Consider the following 16777-nt stretch of genomic DNA (forward strand, 5'->3'; position numbering starts at 1 on the left):
TATTGTATGTTTGTTATTGATTGTGTGCTCGTACTTGATCAAATCTGTAGGAATGCTGAAAGGCCTGAAGTGTAGGTGATTATTTCCTGAAGTGATCCAGTATGCTTCTGCTGAGTGTCAAGGGGCACTGGTGGCCCTTTAATGTCTTGATCTGGGTATTTTCTGACCATTTAGGGCAAGTTAAGGTATATCCTCTGAGTCACTCAGAAGGGCAGGCCCATGATTATACAATGTCAGAGTAGCCTCTCCACCCAGAGCCTGGGCAGAAAAGACCCACATGTAGGTCTTATTTTGCCTCCATGTAGTCAGATTTTTGATTCCTACCTGCCCTTTGACTGAAGTTGAAGCCCTCTTAGGGGTTTCGGTCTGATGCGGGCATTTCCATTCCCTGCAGTAAATGGTAAGTTTTACATGGAATAAATGGATTACAATTCATACATTGAATTAGTTCATTAGTATTCTGTCCTGATCTAAGAAAAAAATGCTGAGGGAACATTTTCTCCTGAGTAGAATATAGCTTTCCAACTAGTGTGTTCTAGATTTGTCAAGATAATTCATCCCTGCAATATTTGGGACCGTCTGAGGCCTCAGGCTGGGTGCATTCAGGGGCCAATTTCTCTTGCATTGTATAGATGATCGTTTTCTGTGCGTGCTGGAACTATGCAAAAGGTTAGCATTTTTCTAGATCATTAGTTCTTGGAGTTGCTTTGGAGAAGACCGAATACTATATGTCTCTCTTAAGTTGTCATAATGTTCACAAGCATATTAAAAGCTTAAAGAGGCCTTGAAATAAGGAAAATTTTCTTATTTGACCATAATACTTTTATTTTTTAATGTTAACAGTCTATAATATTGAAACCAAGATGTTCGTAATTATTGACCCCCTGAAATTTCAGGGTTATATTTGCTGACAAGTAGAGTCAGAGTAAGATATTCTGTGTTGATATTTGAGGGTCAATAAATATGCATTAGCTGCTAACCGAGGTGGCTGTAAAGTGGACGAGCTTATACGAAAACTGCAAGAGATCTTCTTCACATGGAAGTAGGCTATATGAATCTACTAGAACTAGAATTCTAGCCATTGTTTGTAAGTGTGTATTCCAGGCACTGTGATAAATATTTCACAATGTCTTTTCATTGCCCTCGGGGGGGAAAAAAAATCAATTCTTTACCCTGGCCTTCAAGGACCCTCATGTCTACTAGCTCTGTGCTAACAACGCAGAGCCTGCTTGGGGTTCTCTCACTGTGTCCTCCTCCAACCTCATCTTTTACACCTGTCACTCTGGGCACCAGCCACACTGGCCTTTCAGTGGGCTAGGGATATTCCTACTGGAAAGCCTTTGTCTTGTTCTTTGCTTTGCCTAGAACATTCCAGCTGCCCTTTTTGGCCTCGAGGTCTTAACTCACCAATGCCTTTCCTCACCACTGAACATGAGTCGACGACTCCTGTCTCAGTTTGACTCTGCCTTCACATGGTCTAACTTGGGTTCCTCCTGCCAGTAAACTGTCACCTTGGTGAAAAGCATGCATCTTGTCTGCTCTGTACACCACTTGATCTGTAGCCTCTGCTACTGTGAGACACACAGATGCTTGATAGTTGTTGAATGTTGAATGAGTAAGAGAAGAAACTCATAATTTGCCCAGTGTTGACAGCTAATAAATGGCAAAACCAGGACTCAGACTTAGGGCTATCAGAATTCCGAGCTCTTGGCACCACACTTCATTCAGACAAGGACTCTCCCATTCCTTATCACCTTATCAGTTCAGAATGTTGCTAGACTTGACTTTTGCATCACCTTCAAAATTTTATTCTTTTGAAATCCAGTGGTAGCCGATTTTGGTTCTTTGAAAATACATTTGACTTTTTTTTATAAGTTTATTTATTTTGAGAAAGAGAGCACACACAATTGGGAGAAGGGCAGAGAAAGGGAGAGAGAGAATCCCAAGCAGGCTCTGTGCTGTCATCAGTTTGCAGCTCGAATTCACAAACCATGAGATCTTGACCTGAGCTGAAATCAAGAGTCGAATGCTTAACCAAGTGAGCTACTCAGGCACCCTGAAAACACATTTGATTTTTTTTTTTTTTAATACCTGCAACTTATTCAGAACCAAATTTGTTAAATTAGATGGGTAGTCAAGCTAGGGAAAACTGTTGAGGGAAACGGATTAATTACAAAGTAGCCAGAAACAGTAGGGTTTTCTTTTTAAAATTGGGTCTAAAGGAAAAATACTGTAAGAAGTTGGAGGTTGTGGCAACAGCATTAGAACACGCATAGAGCCTCATGAGGGGACTTCTTAAAAGATAGTATTCATCTGGGCATAAAATATTTCCATTGTGTGGATTAAGGAACTACTTTTGTTGCTTTCATAGTTTACTTGATTCAAGTGAAAAATCAGTTGTCCGCTTTAGTGCAAATGTTTCGTAACTGCACTTCTGAAAAAGACAGCTTACTCTTCTCAAGCTAAGAGATGCGTTTGGATGGTTTTATTTTGTCAAACTTTACACAACAGATTTCAGCTTTGTATTGGTCATGGGAGGAAGTTACCCTAGCCAGAAGAGACATTGTGCATAAAGTGTAAAATGATACCAAAAAATACTAACTGAAGCAAAACATTGAAAGGTGCCAGCTGATAATTTTTACTCTAGTGGTCCCATCGCGGATTCTCAGCTGATAATTTTTACTCTAGTTGCCCCATCGCATATTATCTTTTTTTTTTTTTTTTTTTTTTTTTTGACGTTTTCTTTTGCTCCCTGCATTGGTCCTGTTTCCTTATAGATTCTTTTTTCTGGAGATTTTTTTCCTCTTTATTATTTCCTATTTTCTTTTTAGTTTCTTCTCCCTAAACTTGAAGTTTTGCAATTTATTTCAGGACAGGTTGAGTTGGCAGTGTTACTTTTTGGGGATTTAGGCAGCTTGAGAGAGCGCATATCTTTCGGAAGAGCAAACATGTATCATTCACTGAAGATGATGTAGTGTCTTTGCAGTTTTTCTTTTGAAAAGGAAATAATGTTTAGCTTGAGATACTTGGAGTTTTTTTAACCATTGTTTATGCTAAAGAAAAAAATGAGGTAAGACTGCAAATGTACAAATGTTATCTTCTCTAATATTTGAAATAGTTAATATCTAAAAATTCTCTAAAATTAAAAATTCCCAATTAATCACTCCAGAACTCTTCACAGCGATTTTTAAAAGCATCTATATATTTCCTGGATGCTCTAAATTATAATAAAAATCTACGCTTTTAGAGATGAAAGGTAAATTAAGAAATCATCTGTTTGTTATGTGTATTTCACAACAACTTAAAAAAATCATCTAATTTTTAAAAAATTTTTTTGATGTTTATTCATTTTTTTGAGAGAGAGAGCATGAGAACGCGCACGAGCAAGTGGGGGAGGAGCAGAGAGAGAGGGAGACATAGAGGGTGAAGCAAGCTCCAGGCTCTGAGCTGTCAGCACAGAGCCTCATGCAGGGCTCGATCCCACGAACTGTGAGATCATGACCCAAGACACTTAACCAACTGAGCCACCCAGGCACCCCTCTGATTCTTTCTATAGAGAAGTGACCTACCTAGTTTATAGCAATTACTATTTGAATTTGAATTACATGGTGATCCTCTGATTGTGTTCCGTGTTTATTGTTGTCATTGGTATTCTTATTAGCTAACATGGTGGCTGATAAATTTGCACCCTGTAGAAAGGAAAGGCTCCATTTTGAAACAAACATTTTGTTACAAAATAAAATTATCATTTGTCAGGGCTGGATCTTCGTTTTCCAAATATCATCACAATTTGAACTAAATTCTTTGGGGTGGTGGTTGTGTATCTGTGCTGTGTCATGTATTATTGATTTTTTCTACTTTTAAGACTGAACATTCTTCACGCCCTGAAAGGAAAAGAAGAGACTCTTTCGGGATGTTTGACGGTTATGATAGCTGCAGTGAGGACACAAGTAGCAGCTCCAGCTCCGAGGAGAGTGAAGAAGAAGTTGCTCCTTTACCTTCTAACCTCCCAATTATCAAAAACAATGGACAAGTCTACACATACCCTGATGGCAAATCAGGCATGGGTGAGTATACCGCCTTTCACTGTTATGCAGCTTCATATTGGAGGATATGTTCTGATTTCATTTCTTCTTTCATTTCCCTTCCTTGGAATTTTTCAAGGGAAAAAGAAACACAGTCTGAAACTTACAGTTGTAGATGAGATCACTAGATTTCCATTTGATCTATCTTGCCGACCTGCCGTGTTCTGGCAGAAAGCAAGTAGAGCAAAATAAAAACAAAAGGCTGTTGAGAAACACAATGTGGACGTAAATTCAGTAATTAGGTAATAAATCCCAATGTAACTGAAAGTGTGTAGGATCACAGGCTTATAGAGCTGATACACTTGCAGAATGAGTTTCTCTCCTCTACAAAAATTCCTTATAAGAAGTTTTCTATTTTAACACTTCCAGTGATAGGGTATCTCTAATTACCAGATTATTCTTCATATTGAACCAAAATTATCCTTGTTCTGAATTTTGTCTTTGGGTCTTAATTTTGCCTCTTAAAGGTACAGAGAAGAATTCTAATCCTTGTTATGATGATAACTGTTCACACTAGAACAGTCCCAAGTGACCCTAATTGCTTCAGCGATCTGTCATAGTGTCACAATGATTTTAATTCATCAATAGCCTGCTCACTTTCCTCTGGGCATGCTTCAGATTTCATGGTGCTGGAGTGACAGCTTACATGACTTGCCCAAGACTGTCCTGTTTTTAGGATTGAAAATCCCATATCCTGGGAAGCACCTCAGGCAAATGGCTAGTCACCTGTGTAATAAGGGCAGCTGGTCACCTGTGTAATTAGGGCAGCAGGTAGGCCACAGAATTGCTTTAACTTTTTTGAAAGTAATACTTATTTCATGTATAACTGAAACCTTTTAGTCTTTACTACAGATTCACCACTAAACCAGTTAAACCAGTCTTGTCTGTTAGCAGTTGACTTTTTAAAAGATATTTTATTTGTGAGTAATTTCTACACCCAACATGGGACTCAGACTCACAACCCCAAGATCAAGAGTCACGTGCTGCACCGACTGAGCCAGCCAGATGCTCCGACTTTTTATTTTTTAATAAACGATATGAGGTTGATTTGAATAATACCTTAGGAGAGGCACCAGCAAGGGCTATGGGAACATGAAGGGCAGGTGATGAATTCTAATCTGGGAGGGCTTCACAGGGCAGGCAGATTTGAGCTGGCTTTGAAGGACAAAGGTGGAAGCTATGGGAGAACCCTGTGGAAGAAGGGAACTATACTAGCAAAGATTGGGAAGTAGGACTTTGAAGGAATCATGCTGAGCCATTCAGATGCGGCAGGCACGTAAGTGATTGTCCAAACGAAACATTGCAGAGAGATGAAAGATCTGGTGTACAACCATCTTTGGGCATGCAGTGTCCGAAAGCTTATTTTTAAATCAGTCAGTGCTCACCGAGGGCCTCTTTCAGGATCCAGGCATCTGGTACTTGCTGTCAGCAGAGAGGCTTCCTATTGGCAAAAGTGGAAGGACATGCTCCCACTTCACTTGGGAGCCAGACAAGGTCATTTCCAAGGACATCGCAGAGACTAGGGAAGAGGGGAAAGAAGGTGGATCAGGAAGATTTGGAGTTAAGTTTTTGGCTTTGGGCAGGCCTCTAACTCACTGAGCCTGTTTTTCCATCTGTACAGTTGGGATGTGGGTACCTGCTAGGCAGGGTGGCCGGAGGACAAGGATAAGAGAAAGTATCCCCAAAAACCCCAGCTGGGGCTGCAGTTACACCATGGATGCCTGGGAATGCTGAATGAGAACAGGAGCCAGCCTTGTTTGATACCACTTAGATTCAGGAGTGAGTCTGCCATGATAACATTCTGATTGTAAAAATTGAAAAATGATTTGGGCCCTGAAGAGGGCCCAGGAGTGATTTCAAGCTTACTCCCAAGTTGGGTCTATAGGTGGACCTGATAGATGAAATCAGCTGTACGTTTCTCTTAATGGCTCTCTTGATGAAAGGAAGTGGAGTGGAGGTGATCCGTGCTGGAATAACTGTCCTAGAACCTCAGCAGCCCAAAGCCAGGTTAAGAGGCCTGGCTGACGCAGTCTGAGGGCAGAAAACTGGTCGGGGCGCCTGGGTGGCTCAGTCGGTTGAGTGTCCGACTTCGGCTCAGGTCATGATCTCTCGGTCCGTGAGTTCGAGCCCCACGTCAGGCTCTGTGCTGACAGCTCAGAGCCTGGAGCCTGTTTCAGGTTCTGTGTCTCCCTGTCTCTCTCTGACCCTCCCCTGTTCATGCTCTGTCTCAAAAATAAATAAACATTAAAACTGGTGTGGACGTCCCCGGGCCTGTCCACTAGGATGATGGACAGCAGGTGTGGCTGCAGAGGTTTCCCCTGTGGACACGGGTTGAGCTACACACTGTGCTGTCCTGGGAGCCTGTCCCTGAGTGTGGCAGGTATCTGGTGAGAATTAGGCACCTCCTCAGTCCGCAACAGGACAGGCTCTGGATTTGGAGACAAGAATCTTCTGGGGGCTTTCCTTTTGAGACCTGCTAAGTTCCAGCCCCTTTCCAGCTGCAGTGGATTTTTTAAAACTTTAAATTATCTCATGTAACCTTTTTCTTACTGAATTTTGATCTTCTTAGAAATTGTTTACTTCTAATTCTATCATTTAACATTGAAGGTTGTGTTATATAATCTTCTAGTTTTATGTCATTTGCAGATTTGATAATAATGCCCTGGAGGTATTCTAGTCTTAAAAAGTTGAACAGCACAGGGCCTGGTACAGAATCTTGTAGGCTGTGTCAAAATACTTCCCATTATTGGGGCACCTGACTGACTCACTTGAGAGAGCGTGCACCTCTTGATCTCAGGGTCGTGAGTTCAAGCCCCAAGTTGCATGTAGAGATTACTGAAAAGTAAATAAATAAATAAACTTTAAAAGAAAAAAAATTCCTTGGGACACCAGGGTGGCTCAGCTGATTAAGAGTCCGACTCTTGGTTTCAGCACAGGTGATGATCTCACGGTTCATGGATTTGAGCCCCACGTTGGGCTCTGTGCTGACACTGCTGGGCCTGCTTGGGATTCTCTGTCTCCCTCTTTCTCTGCCCTTCCCCTGCTCTCTAAATAAATAAATAAATAAATAAACATTAAAAAAAACAAAGAAAAGTTTCTACTCACTTATCAGGACCTTAAATTTCTCCATCTTTATTGACAAAGCTGCGTGAGAGATTTTATCAAATGTTTTAACTCCTAAAAAAAAAAATTAAAAAAAAACCCATATTAACTCCTATTAATATATGGTTGACCCTCAAACAACATAGGTTAGGAATGCCAATCTCCCATGCAGTTGAAAATCTATGTGTAACTTCTGACTCCCCAAAAACTTAATTACTAGGGGCACCTGGGTGGCTCAGCCCTTTAAGCATCCAACTCTTGATTTCAGCTCAAGTTATGGTCTGATGGTTTGTAAGTTCATGCCCTGCATTAGGCTCTGTGCTGATTCTCTCTCTCCCTCTCTCTCTGCCCCTCCCTTGCTTGTGCTGTCTATCTCAAAATAAATAAATAAATAATATTTTTTAGAAAGGTGTCTGACCCTTGATTTCTGCTCAGGTCATGATCTCACAGTCATGAGATCTAGCATGGCATTTGAGTTAGCACAGAGCGTGGAACCTCCTTGGGGTTCTCTCTCCCTCTCCCTCTCCCTCTCTCTCTCTCTCTCTCTCTCTCTCTCTCAAAATAAATAAACAAAAACTTAATTACTAATAGCCCACTGTTGGTAACACTAATAGTCGATTAACACATGATATTTTGTTTTTTGTATTATTTAATCTATTCTTACAATAGAGTAAGGTAAAGAAAAAATATTTTTAGGAAAATCGTAAGAGGGAAAACACATTTACAACACTGTATCTTATTTATTGGAAAAAACCCACATATAGATGGACCCATGCAGTTCAAAACCCCTGTTGTTCAAGGGTTGATTGTATACTCTTGCCATGGTTTAGTTATACCAGTCCAGTAATATTATAACAAAAGGAAATAAGGTTTATTGAAGCTTTATATGTGCCAGGCTCTGTTTTAAATACTAGAGATACAGAGATAAAACAATATAGAATAGTCCCTGCCCTGGTGGAGCTTACATCCTACTCACAGGAAGTATACTTTGATATGTATAATTCTTGCCAAAGATTCACTATCCCCTTTGGGTCACAGCTTCTTTAGCTAGATGGTCACAGACCTTTTTAATCTGTTCTATAACTCTTTCTCCTTTTTTTTAAACTTTTTTTTTAATGCTTACTTATCTTTGACAGAAAGAGACACAGCAATAGCGGGGGAGGGGCAGAGAGAGAGAGGGAGACACAGAGTCTGAAACAGGCTCCAGGCTCTGAGCTGTCAGCACAGAGCCCGACGCTGGGCTCAAACTCACAGACCGCGAGATCTTGACCTGAGCCGAAGTCGGACGCTCAACAGACTGAGCCACCCAGGAGCCCTTCCTTTTTTTTAAATGCTTATTTATTTTGAGAGAGAGAGGACGTGTGTGCCAGCAGAGTTGGGGCAGAGAGAGAGAGAGAGAGAGAGAGAGAGAAACCCAAGTAGCCTCCGTGCTATCCACACAGAACTCAACGCAGGGGGCTCCATCTCATGAACCCTGAAGTCATGACCTGAGCCGAAATCAAGAATTGGATGCTCAACCCACTGAGCCACCCAGGCACCCCTGTAACTTTTTCGACAGAAAACCATTCAGTTTTTTCTCTCCTTAAACACCCTTTCTTCATCTCTAATCCTGTGGTACCTTTCTTTAATGTTTCTCAATAGATTTATAAGTACTGGTTAAAACTATAAGGCCTTCTAAGTTTAACTGTTTGGGTGGAGATTTGAGCCCACTCCAGCAGTTTTTCGCTCTGTTACTTTCTGGTATTTTATTTTTTGTTTTTTGTTTTTTCCTAACTCTTCTCAGGAATAATTGACAAAGATAGTTGCATATGTTTAACATGTACAGTGTGATGATTTGATATACGTTGTGGGATGATTACCAAGATTGAGATAAATAATACCCATGGTTTCACATAGTTAACTCTTTGTGTTGGGGTGGTGGGGAAGAACACAGTATCTACTCTCAGCAACTTCCCAGTATGCAGTACAGTATTATTAACTATAGTTACCATGCTGTATGTTAGAGTCTCATAATTTACTCTTCTTATAACTAAAATGTCGTACCCTTTGACCTACCTGTCCCCCTCCCTCCAATCCCTGGTAATCACCATTCTATTTTCTGTTTCTATGAAATCGGCTTTTTTTTTTTTTTTAGGATTCCACATGAAAATGATCCCATACAGTATTTCACTTAGCATATGCCCTGCCCTCCAGGTTCAACCGTGTTGTCACAGTGCCAGGATTTCCTTCTTTTTTGTGGATGCATAATATTCCACTACAATGAAGAATACTTCATATATGTATATATATACCACACTTTATGCATCCATTCAGCTATCAAAGGACATTTAAGTGTTTGCATTTTCTTGGCTCTTGTGACTAATGCTGCAGTGAACATGGGAATTCAGATATCTGTTCAAGATACTGATTTACAGTCAACTAATTTTTGACAAGGGCACCAAGAATGCAGAATAGGGCAAGGACAGTCTCTTTAATAAAGGGTGTTGGCAAAACTGGATATGCACATGCAAAAGAATGAAAATGGATCCTTGTCTTACACCACTCAACAAAAATTAACTTAAAATGGATTAGACTTAGGGGCACCTGGGTGGCTCAGTTGGTTAAGGGCCAACTCTTGGTTTCACCTCAGGTCATGATCTGGTTTGTGGGTTTGAGCCCCACATTGGGCTCTGCGCTGACAGTGCAGAGCCTGCTTGGGATTCTCTCCCCTCTCTCTCAAAGTAAATAAACTTTGAAAAGAACAAAAAGAATTTAAAAAATGGATTAGACTTCAGTGTAAAACCTAGAAATATAAAACTAGAAGAAAACATAGGAGAAAGCTTTTTGACACTGGTCTTGTAGTGATTCCTTGGATAAGAGAACAAAAACAAATGGGCCTACGTCAAACTAAAGAGGTCTGCGCGGCAATGGAAACAATAAATTGAAAAGCCAACCTACAGAATGGGAAAAAGTATTTGCAAACCATATCTGATAAAGACCTCCTACAACTCAGTAGCAAAAAAACAAATAATCTAAGTGAAAAATGGACAAAGGACCTGAATAGACATTTTTCCTAAGAAGACATACAGTTGGCCTACAGGTACATGAAAACGTGTTCCACAACACTGATCATCAGGGAAATACCCATCAAAACCACAATGAGATACCATCTTACACCTATTATGATTGCTATTATCAAAAAGATAAGAGATAATGTTGGTAAGGATGTGGAAAAAAGGGAACTCTTATATACTGCTGGTGGGAATGTAAATTGGTATATCCGTTATGGAACACCATATGGCAGTTCCCCAAAAAATTAAAAATAGAACTGTCATGACCTAGCAGTCCCAAGTCCCACGTATATATCTGTTTACCTATTCTGAACTTCAGTTCTTGTGACCCTTCTTCTAATTCTGCGTTTCAGATCATTGTCTATTATGCTAATTTACAAAAGAGGCACATTAATAGGGTTTTGTTTTCCTCTGTTATCAGTGAGTAATCAAGCACCTACCTCAGGCTTTGACCCTCTCCTTTCCTCCTTGTCCTCTGAACATAACGAAAGAATCTTCGTATGACCCTTAACATTTTTCCAAGACTTGGCTCTTTTTACCTTGCCCTTTGTGTTACTCCTTAGCTGCATTGCACTTCTTTTCCTCTTTTGTTTATAATCCTTTCAAAGGCTGGAGCTCTTAACGTATAGGAAAATGCCTGGCACACAGTGAGCACTAAGGAAATGTAAGTTGAATCTGATTTATTTTGTTTGTGGGCTTAGACCCTCTGTTAAACCTTGAGCTGCGGTCAGACCCTCTGGAGCCGTGGCCATGGCATCATACCAGTATTTTCTCTAACTTTTGTGTGGGCTTTTCTGTCGTTTGTATAACAGAAGAAATTTTCTGTTAGAAGGCAAATATTTAAATTAACACTTAAGTAATTATTAAACTGTTAGATAAAAATTGGTTTTATTACATGATCATAATAACACCATTGTTTTTGTTCTCTTAATTAGCTACCTGCGAAATGTGTGGGATGGTTGGTGTGCGAGATGCTTTTTACTCCAAAACAAAGCGTTTCTGTAGTGTTTCATGTTCAAGAAGCTATTCGTCAAACTCCAAGAAGGCAAGCATTTTGGCCAGACTTCAGGTAACGGTACAGAAACCTTCTTATTCTTTATATCTGTTATTTCTATGGCTTTCACTGTTTATCTGTCATTGGATTGTGATTCACTGCACTCCACTTCTACCCAGTTGGCCAGTTACCATTTTATACCCCACATTTTTTCAGAAATATGTGATCCCCAAAGTTTGGTCAGCCTGTAAAATTGAACAGCTATTATAATAGACAAGGCATACTATCCAAAGTAAACAATGAAACTGTTTAAGTGAATTAAAAACACGCTTTTTCTAAATAAGTATAAATATAATAAACGCCTTGTTATATACAGAAATTGAAGCCATTTTTCCCCCCTGGTTTCCTTTTGAGTTAACATCAAGGTAGAATCAATGCAGCATTTGGGGGGAAATGATATACCCTGTGGTTCTACTTCTCCATCATATCTGCTTTGTACTTTTGATTGCAGCCTGTTTGATACCTTGAACGATTGTGTTTGGTTAATCCAACTAACCTTTTTGAAAACGTTCATGGTATAAAAAGAAAATCATCTTTCTTTAAATGTACATCAATGCTTACAATACAAAATGGAGATTCGACCATTTGACTAAGTTGTTAACTACTGTAGCATATAAACAGTGTTTTTAAGGCATTTAACTGATTTTTGTAATATATTTTATTTGAGTGATCACATTTTTCTTATTCGCCTGTAATTGGTTGTGATCCTTACATAGCACTGAAAGGATTTATAAAAATTCCCCAAATTAAGGAAATACATCACTTAGATGTATTTCTATATTTCAGATAGACAGTACCTAAGATCCTGAGCAGTGGTCTGTACCCAAATGGATGGCAGTTTGTCACACTGTGAATTTGGCCCATGATCATTTTGTCATTGATCTTTTGCGTTAGCACTAAAGGTATAAACCTCAGTCACTTGCTCTTTAAACATTAAATTATCTTCTCTTACCATATAAATAGCAATGCTTGGCAACCTGCATGAGTGAATAACCACTGGTTTTATCTAGTATAAGAAAGAATCAAGTATCCACCACAGCCTATATTTTAACATCTTATGGGATATAATTTTTTATTAACATATTAATTTGCATATTGCTGTTTTAGTCTGTGCCAGCTCTGCTACCCATAATAGATGTCTACATTGTAGCAGAACTCCAAAAAACAATTCTCATGTTAAAATTCCTTGTATGTTTCCTCTGCTTTAATAATTTTCTAAACCCTTGATGTTTACTTAAGCAGAATGAGTAGTATGCGATCAAGTTAATTTTTTCGGTGGAGGGGGATGAATGAAAAAGAATCCTATTTACTTAACTCTTCTTGTTTTAGGGTAAGCCTCCAACAAAGAAAGCAAAAGTTCTTCAGAAACAACCTTTAGTTGCTAAACTAGCTGCATATGCTCAGTATCAAGCTACCTTGCAAAATCAAGCAAAGACTAAAGCAGGTAATATTGGTGAATATAGTAGAAGTGAAATGTTTGATAATGATTCACCTAGTTTTAGTCAACATTTAAATTTTGGATTTTGTTAACTAAGCTATTTCTCTGTCCTACTAGTACATTATGACATTAGGCTTCTTGATGATGGTTTTGGTTTCAGTAATTTATTCTAGGGGTACCTGGGTGGCTTAGTCGGTTAAGCATCCAACTCTAGATTTCAGCTCAGGTCATGACCTCACGGTTTCAGAGTTCAAGCCCCACAGTGGGCTCTGCGCTGGCAGCTCAGAGCCTGCTTGGGATTCTCTCTCTCTCTCTCTCTCTCTCTCTCTCTCTCTGCCTTACCCCTGCTCACCTTGTCTCTCTCTCTTTCAAATAAACTTCATAAAAATAAATAAATACACAAATAATTCTAGAAGAGAGTAATTGTGTTGACAGTTTCACAGTGCTTGTGGCAATATCCTTAACGTATTTTATTGGGGGGGCGCCTAGGTGGCTCAGTTGGTTACGCATCCAGCTTTGGCTCAGGTCATGATCTCATGATTAGTGAGTTCGAGCCCTGCGTCAGGCTCTGTGCCAGCAGCTCGGAGCCTAGAGCCTGTTTCAGATCCTGTGTCTCCCTCTCTCGCTGCCCCTCCCCTGCTCACACCCTCTCTCAAAAATAAATAAAAAAATAATTCTGGGGTGCCTGAGTGGCACAGTCAGTTGAGCGTCTGGCTCTTGCTTTCAGCCTAGGTCAAGATGTCACAGTTTGTGAGATCAATCCCCACATCAGACTCCATGCTGACAACACAGAGCCTGCTTGGGATTCTCTCTCTCCTCTCTCTCTGCCCTTCCCCTGCTCGCTAGCCCTCTCTCTCTCAAAAATAAATGAACATCAAAAAAAATTTTTTTTTAAATAATTTCAAAAACATTTTTTATTTGGTTATTTTCTGTGTTCCACTTCTATGCTGTGGCTGGTGGGGAGCATTATGGAGATAATAAGCAAAATGATAGGACGTTTAGTGGGCTTCAAAGGTAGTAGGGAGGTGAGAGTCATAAAAGGAAGAGATTGAGAAAGGATCATTTCTAATAGATTTTTTTAAGTGTATTTTGAGAGAGAGAGAGAGAGAGAGAGAGAGAGAGCGTGCACAAGTTGGGGAGGGGCAGAGAGTGAGAATCCCAAGCAGGCTTTGTGCTATCAGTGCGGCACCTGCCAGGGGCCTCAAATTCACAAACCACAAGATATGATCTGAGCCAAAGCCAAGAGCCGGACACTTAACTGACTAAGCCATCTAGGGCCCCTGATAGAAGATTCTTAACAGGAAGGCAGAAGCAAGGAAGTATAGTAGGGACTGAAGCAATGAAAAACCCTAGTGAAGGTAAGGTATTAGTGGCAGATACTGGAGAGAAATCTCACTGAAAGGGGCACCTGGCTGCCTTAGTCAGAAGAGTGGCAACTATTCGTCTCAGGATCATGAGTTCGACCCCCACATTGGGTGTAGAGATTACTTAAAATTTTGGGGAAGCCTGGGTGGCTCAGTCAGTTAAGTGTCTGACTCTTGATTTCAGCTCAGGTTGTGATCTCATGGTTCGTGGGTTCAAGCCCTATGTTGTGCTCTCCGCTGACAGTGCAGAGCCTGCTTGGGATTCTCTCTCTCTCTCTCTCTCTCTCTCTCTCTCTCTCTTTCTGCTGCTCCCTCACTCATGTTCGCTCGTGCTCGCTCTCAAAATAAATAAACTTTATAAAACTTTATAAAAAAAGACATGGAGAAAGGGAGAGAAAGAATCTTAAGAATCTTAAGTTAACTCCATGCCCAGCACAGAGCCCTTTGCAGGACTCCCATCTCATGACCCTGAGATCATCACCTGAGCCAAAATCAAGAGTCAAATGGTTAACCAACTGAGCCACCCAGGTGCCCCCCAAAAAAACACTTCAAAAAAAAAAAAAGAAAGAAAGAAATCTCATTGAGATGCACAGTAAAAGCTACATGGGAATAAAAACCCAAAAGCAGCCATGGTAGTGTTTCTTATTCTGAACAGTTCTGCGCTCAGCTGTTCTTTGCTGCTTAGAACATGGAAGACTTAAGCTAATATTAGTTTTCAAATATGATCTATGTGAAAGTTCATGTTTATTTAGAAAAGTTCTTAAAATTTTGTAGGAGAAAAGAAAACTTTCAAGATGATGTTATTTTTTTCTCTAAGTTTACTTATTTATTTTGAGAGAGAGAGAGAGAGAGAACAGGGGAGGGGCAGACAGAAAGGGAGAAAGAACAATCCCAGGAAGGCTCTGTGCTGCACGCAGAACCCAACATGGGGCTCAATCTCTCCGTGAGATTGTGACCTGAGCCAAAACCAAGAGACCGTTAACTCACTTGAACCACCCAGGTGCTCCAAATGATACGTTAGTTTTATGTCATTTCACATTTTCTCATAAATAAAAGATTTGAGCATTGTAATATATCTAAATTTATTTTTTTTCAGCAGCAGTCTCCATGGAAGGCTTCAGCTGGGGTAACTACATCAACAGCAATAGCTTTATAGCAGCTCCAGTTACCTGCTTTAAACATGTGAGTATGGAATTTCTCACCTTGTACTGAAATGCATTGTCATTGTTTAAATCTGAAGGTACAGTAACACCTAAGCATCTTACCTTTAGAAGATCTTTTTTTTTATACATTGTCATAAAAGTGCTAATTTTTAAATGATACTTATTAGTACCTAGAAATAACTTGTAGAAATTGTACAAGTAAACGCGTCCTATGAAGAAATTACAATTTGAAATTATTTGAATAGGGAAAAGTACTAGTCTCCTCCAATTTTCATATTAAGTTGAACCATATCCAGTGCTGGTTTTGTTGTATATCATGTGTATTGGCAATGTCACGTGGTTCAGTGTAACACAAAGCATCCATCTTGCATGTGACCTAAATCTTTGTGGTCTGACCTGATAATTCAGAAAGGGAGGGATCTTTCTTCCAGTTATGTTTTGTCCTCAAGGGTAAAATCAGAAAAACAAAAAAAGAACTATTAGAAACATAGTATTGTGGGCTGGAATACATGATATATCATGGAAACCCCTTTGCAGGATATTCTTTTTAGCAAGTAGATTCTTAGAGAGTATATGTTGTAATTCAGAATTATGTTAAAAATTTTATCTGACAGTAGGTTCGTTCCTTTTGATCCTCTTCCTTTTTATTCAATTATTTGTGATGCTCTCCCGTACGTTTTTGTACCTTTCTACAAGTTTAATTTATATTTAAAGGTTCTATCTGCTACTGACTATGTACAAAAAGAAAAGAGAATTTGAAAAATGAATGAATGAAATTTTGTTTATACTAAACATTTTGTTAAGTTAGCACTTTACTTTTAAATAACAGCATGTGGACAAGTGACCTTGAGTTCTTGCTGTGGAAACCCAAGTGAATTTTCATTTGTTCACGGCCAATAAAGGATCTTGATCAAGCCTGAGCTAATGAAATCAGTGGTAGAAATATAAAATAAAGCTTGAGTTCATTAATTTGCTAGTTTTCTTTCCTGAAAGCATAAGTGTTCAGCCCTTATGTGGTGGCATGCTGACCCTCTGAACCAAGCTAAGTAGAATCTTAGATACTTTTATCGTGGTGTAAAGTAGATAATTTGCTTTACATAATGTGGATAGTAGTGTCACTTTGTGAAATACATTACATACGTGGCAACAGCAACATTAAAGAGAACAGCAAAACAAATGTTTAACTCTTCTCTCTGTATTTCTTTCTGCTTTTCAGAAGCTCAAAATCAGATTAAGTTCTGTTATAATAACTCTTTTATCCCAAATACCTAGAACCTTTGCTGTCTCTTTCTGAATAGTCTTTATCTCTTTTCCTATCTTTAATATTTCGGTTTTTTCCTGTTTTGCTGTCATAAACCATGTAAAGCTGTGTTAATGTAAGTAGTCAAGGTATTTTTTTAAAAGCATATTTTATTTCATGCCCATGTCTTTGAATAATATATTAAAGTTCCTTATAAGAAAATCTCCTTTATAATAACAAAATTGATTTTGTTTTCAACTTTGCTGTTAAGATTAAAATGT

At 39.3% G+C, this 16777-nt stretch overlaps 1 protein-coding gene across 10 annotated transcripts in view; it reads left to right on the forward strand.

The window, feature by feature from the left end:
• Positions 1-16777, forward strand: part of MBTD1 (mbt domain containing 1) — a 71143-nt gene that overhangs the window by 24230 nt on the left and 30136 nt on the right. For 7 of the 10 annotated variants that reach the window (XM_030294582.1, XM_030294583.1, XM_030294584.1 and 4 more), the window contains 4 exons: positions 3866-4067; positions 11173-11312; positions 12621-12735; positions 15190-15275. In XM_030294582.1, coding sequence (XP_030150442.1) covers positions 3914-4067; positions 11173-11312; positions 12621-12735; positions 15190-15275 — 495 coding nt within the window. In that variant the 5' untranslated portion in view covers positions 3866-3913. The remainder of the gene's footprint in view (positions 1-3865; positions 4068-11172; positions 11313-12620; positions 12736-15189; positions 15276-16777) is intronic. The other 3 variants (XM_030294577.1, XM_030294578.1, XM_030294579.1) reach the window with 3 other exon arrangements.

This window comes from Lynx canadensis, chromosome E1 (assembly GCF_007474595.2).
Source record: "Lynx canadensis isolate LIC74 chromosome E1, mLynCan4.pri.v2, whole genome shotgun sequence".
Classification (NCBI taxonomy): domain Eukaryota; kingdom Metazoa; phylum Chordata; class Mammalia; order Carnivora; family Felidae; genus Lynx; species Lynx canadensis.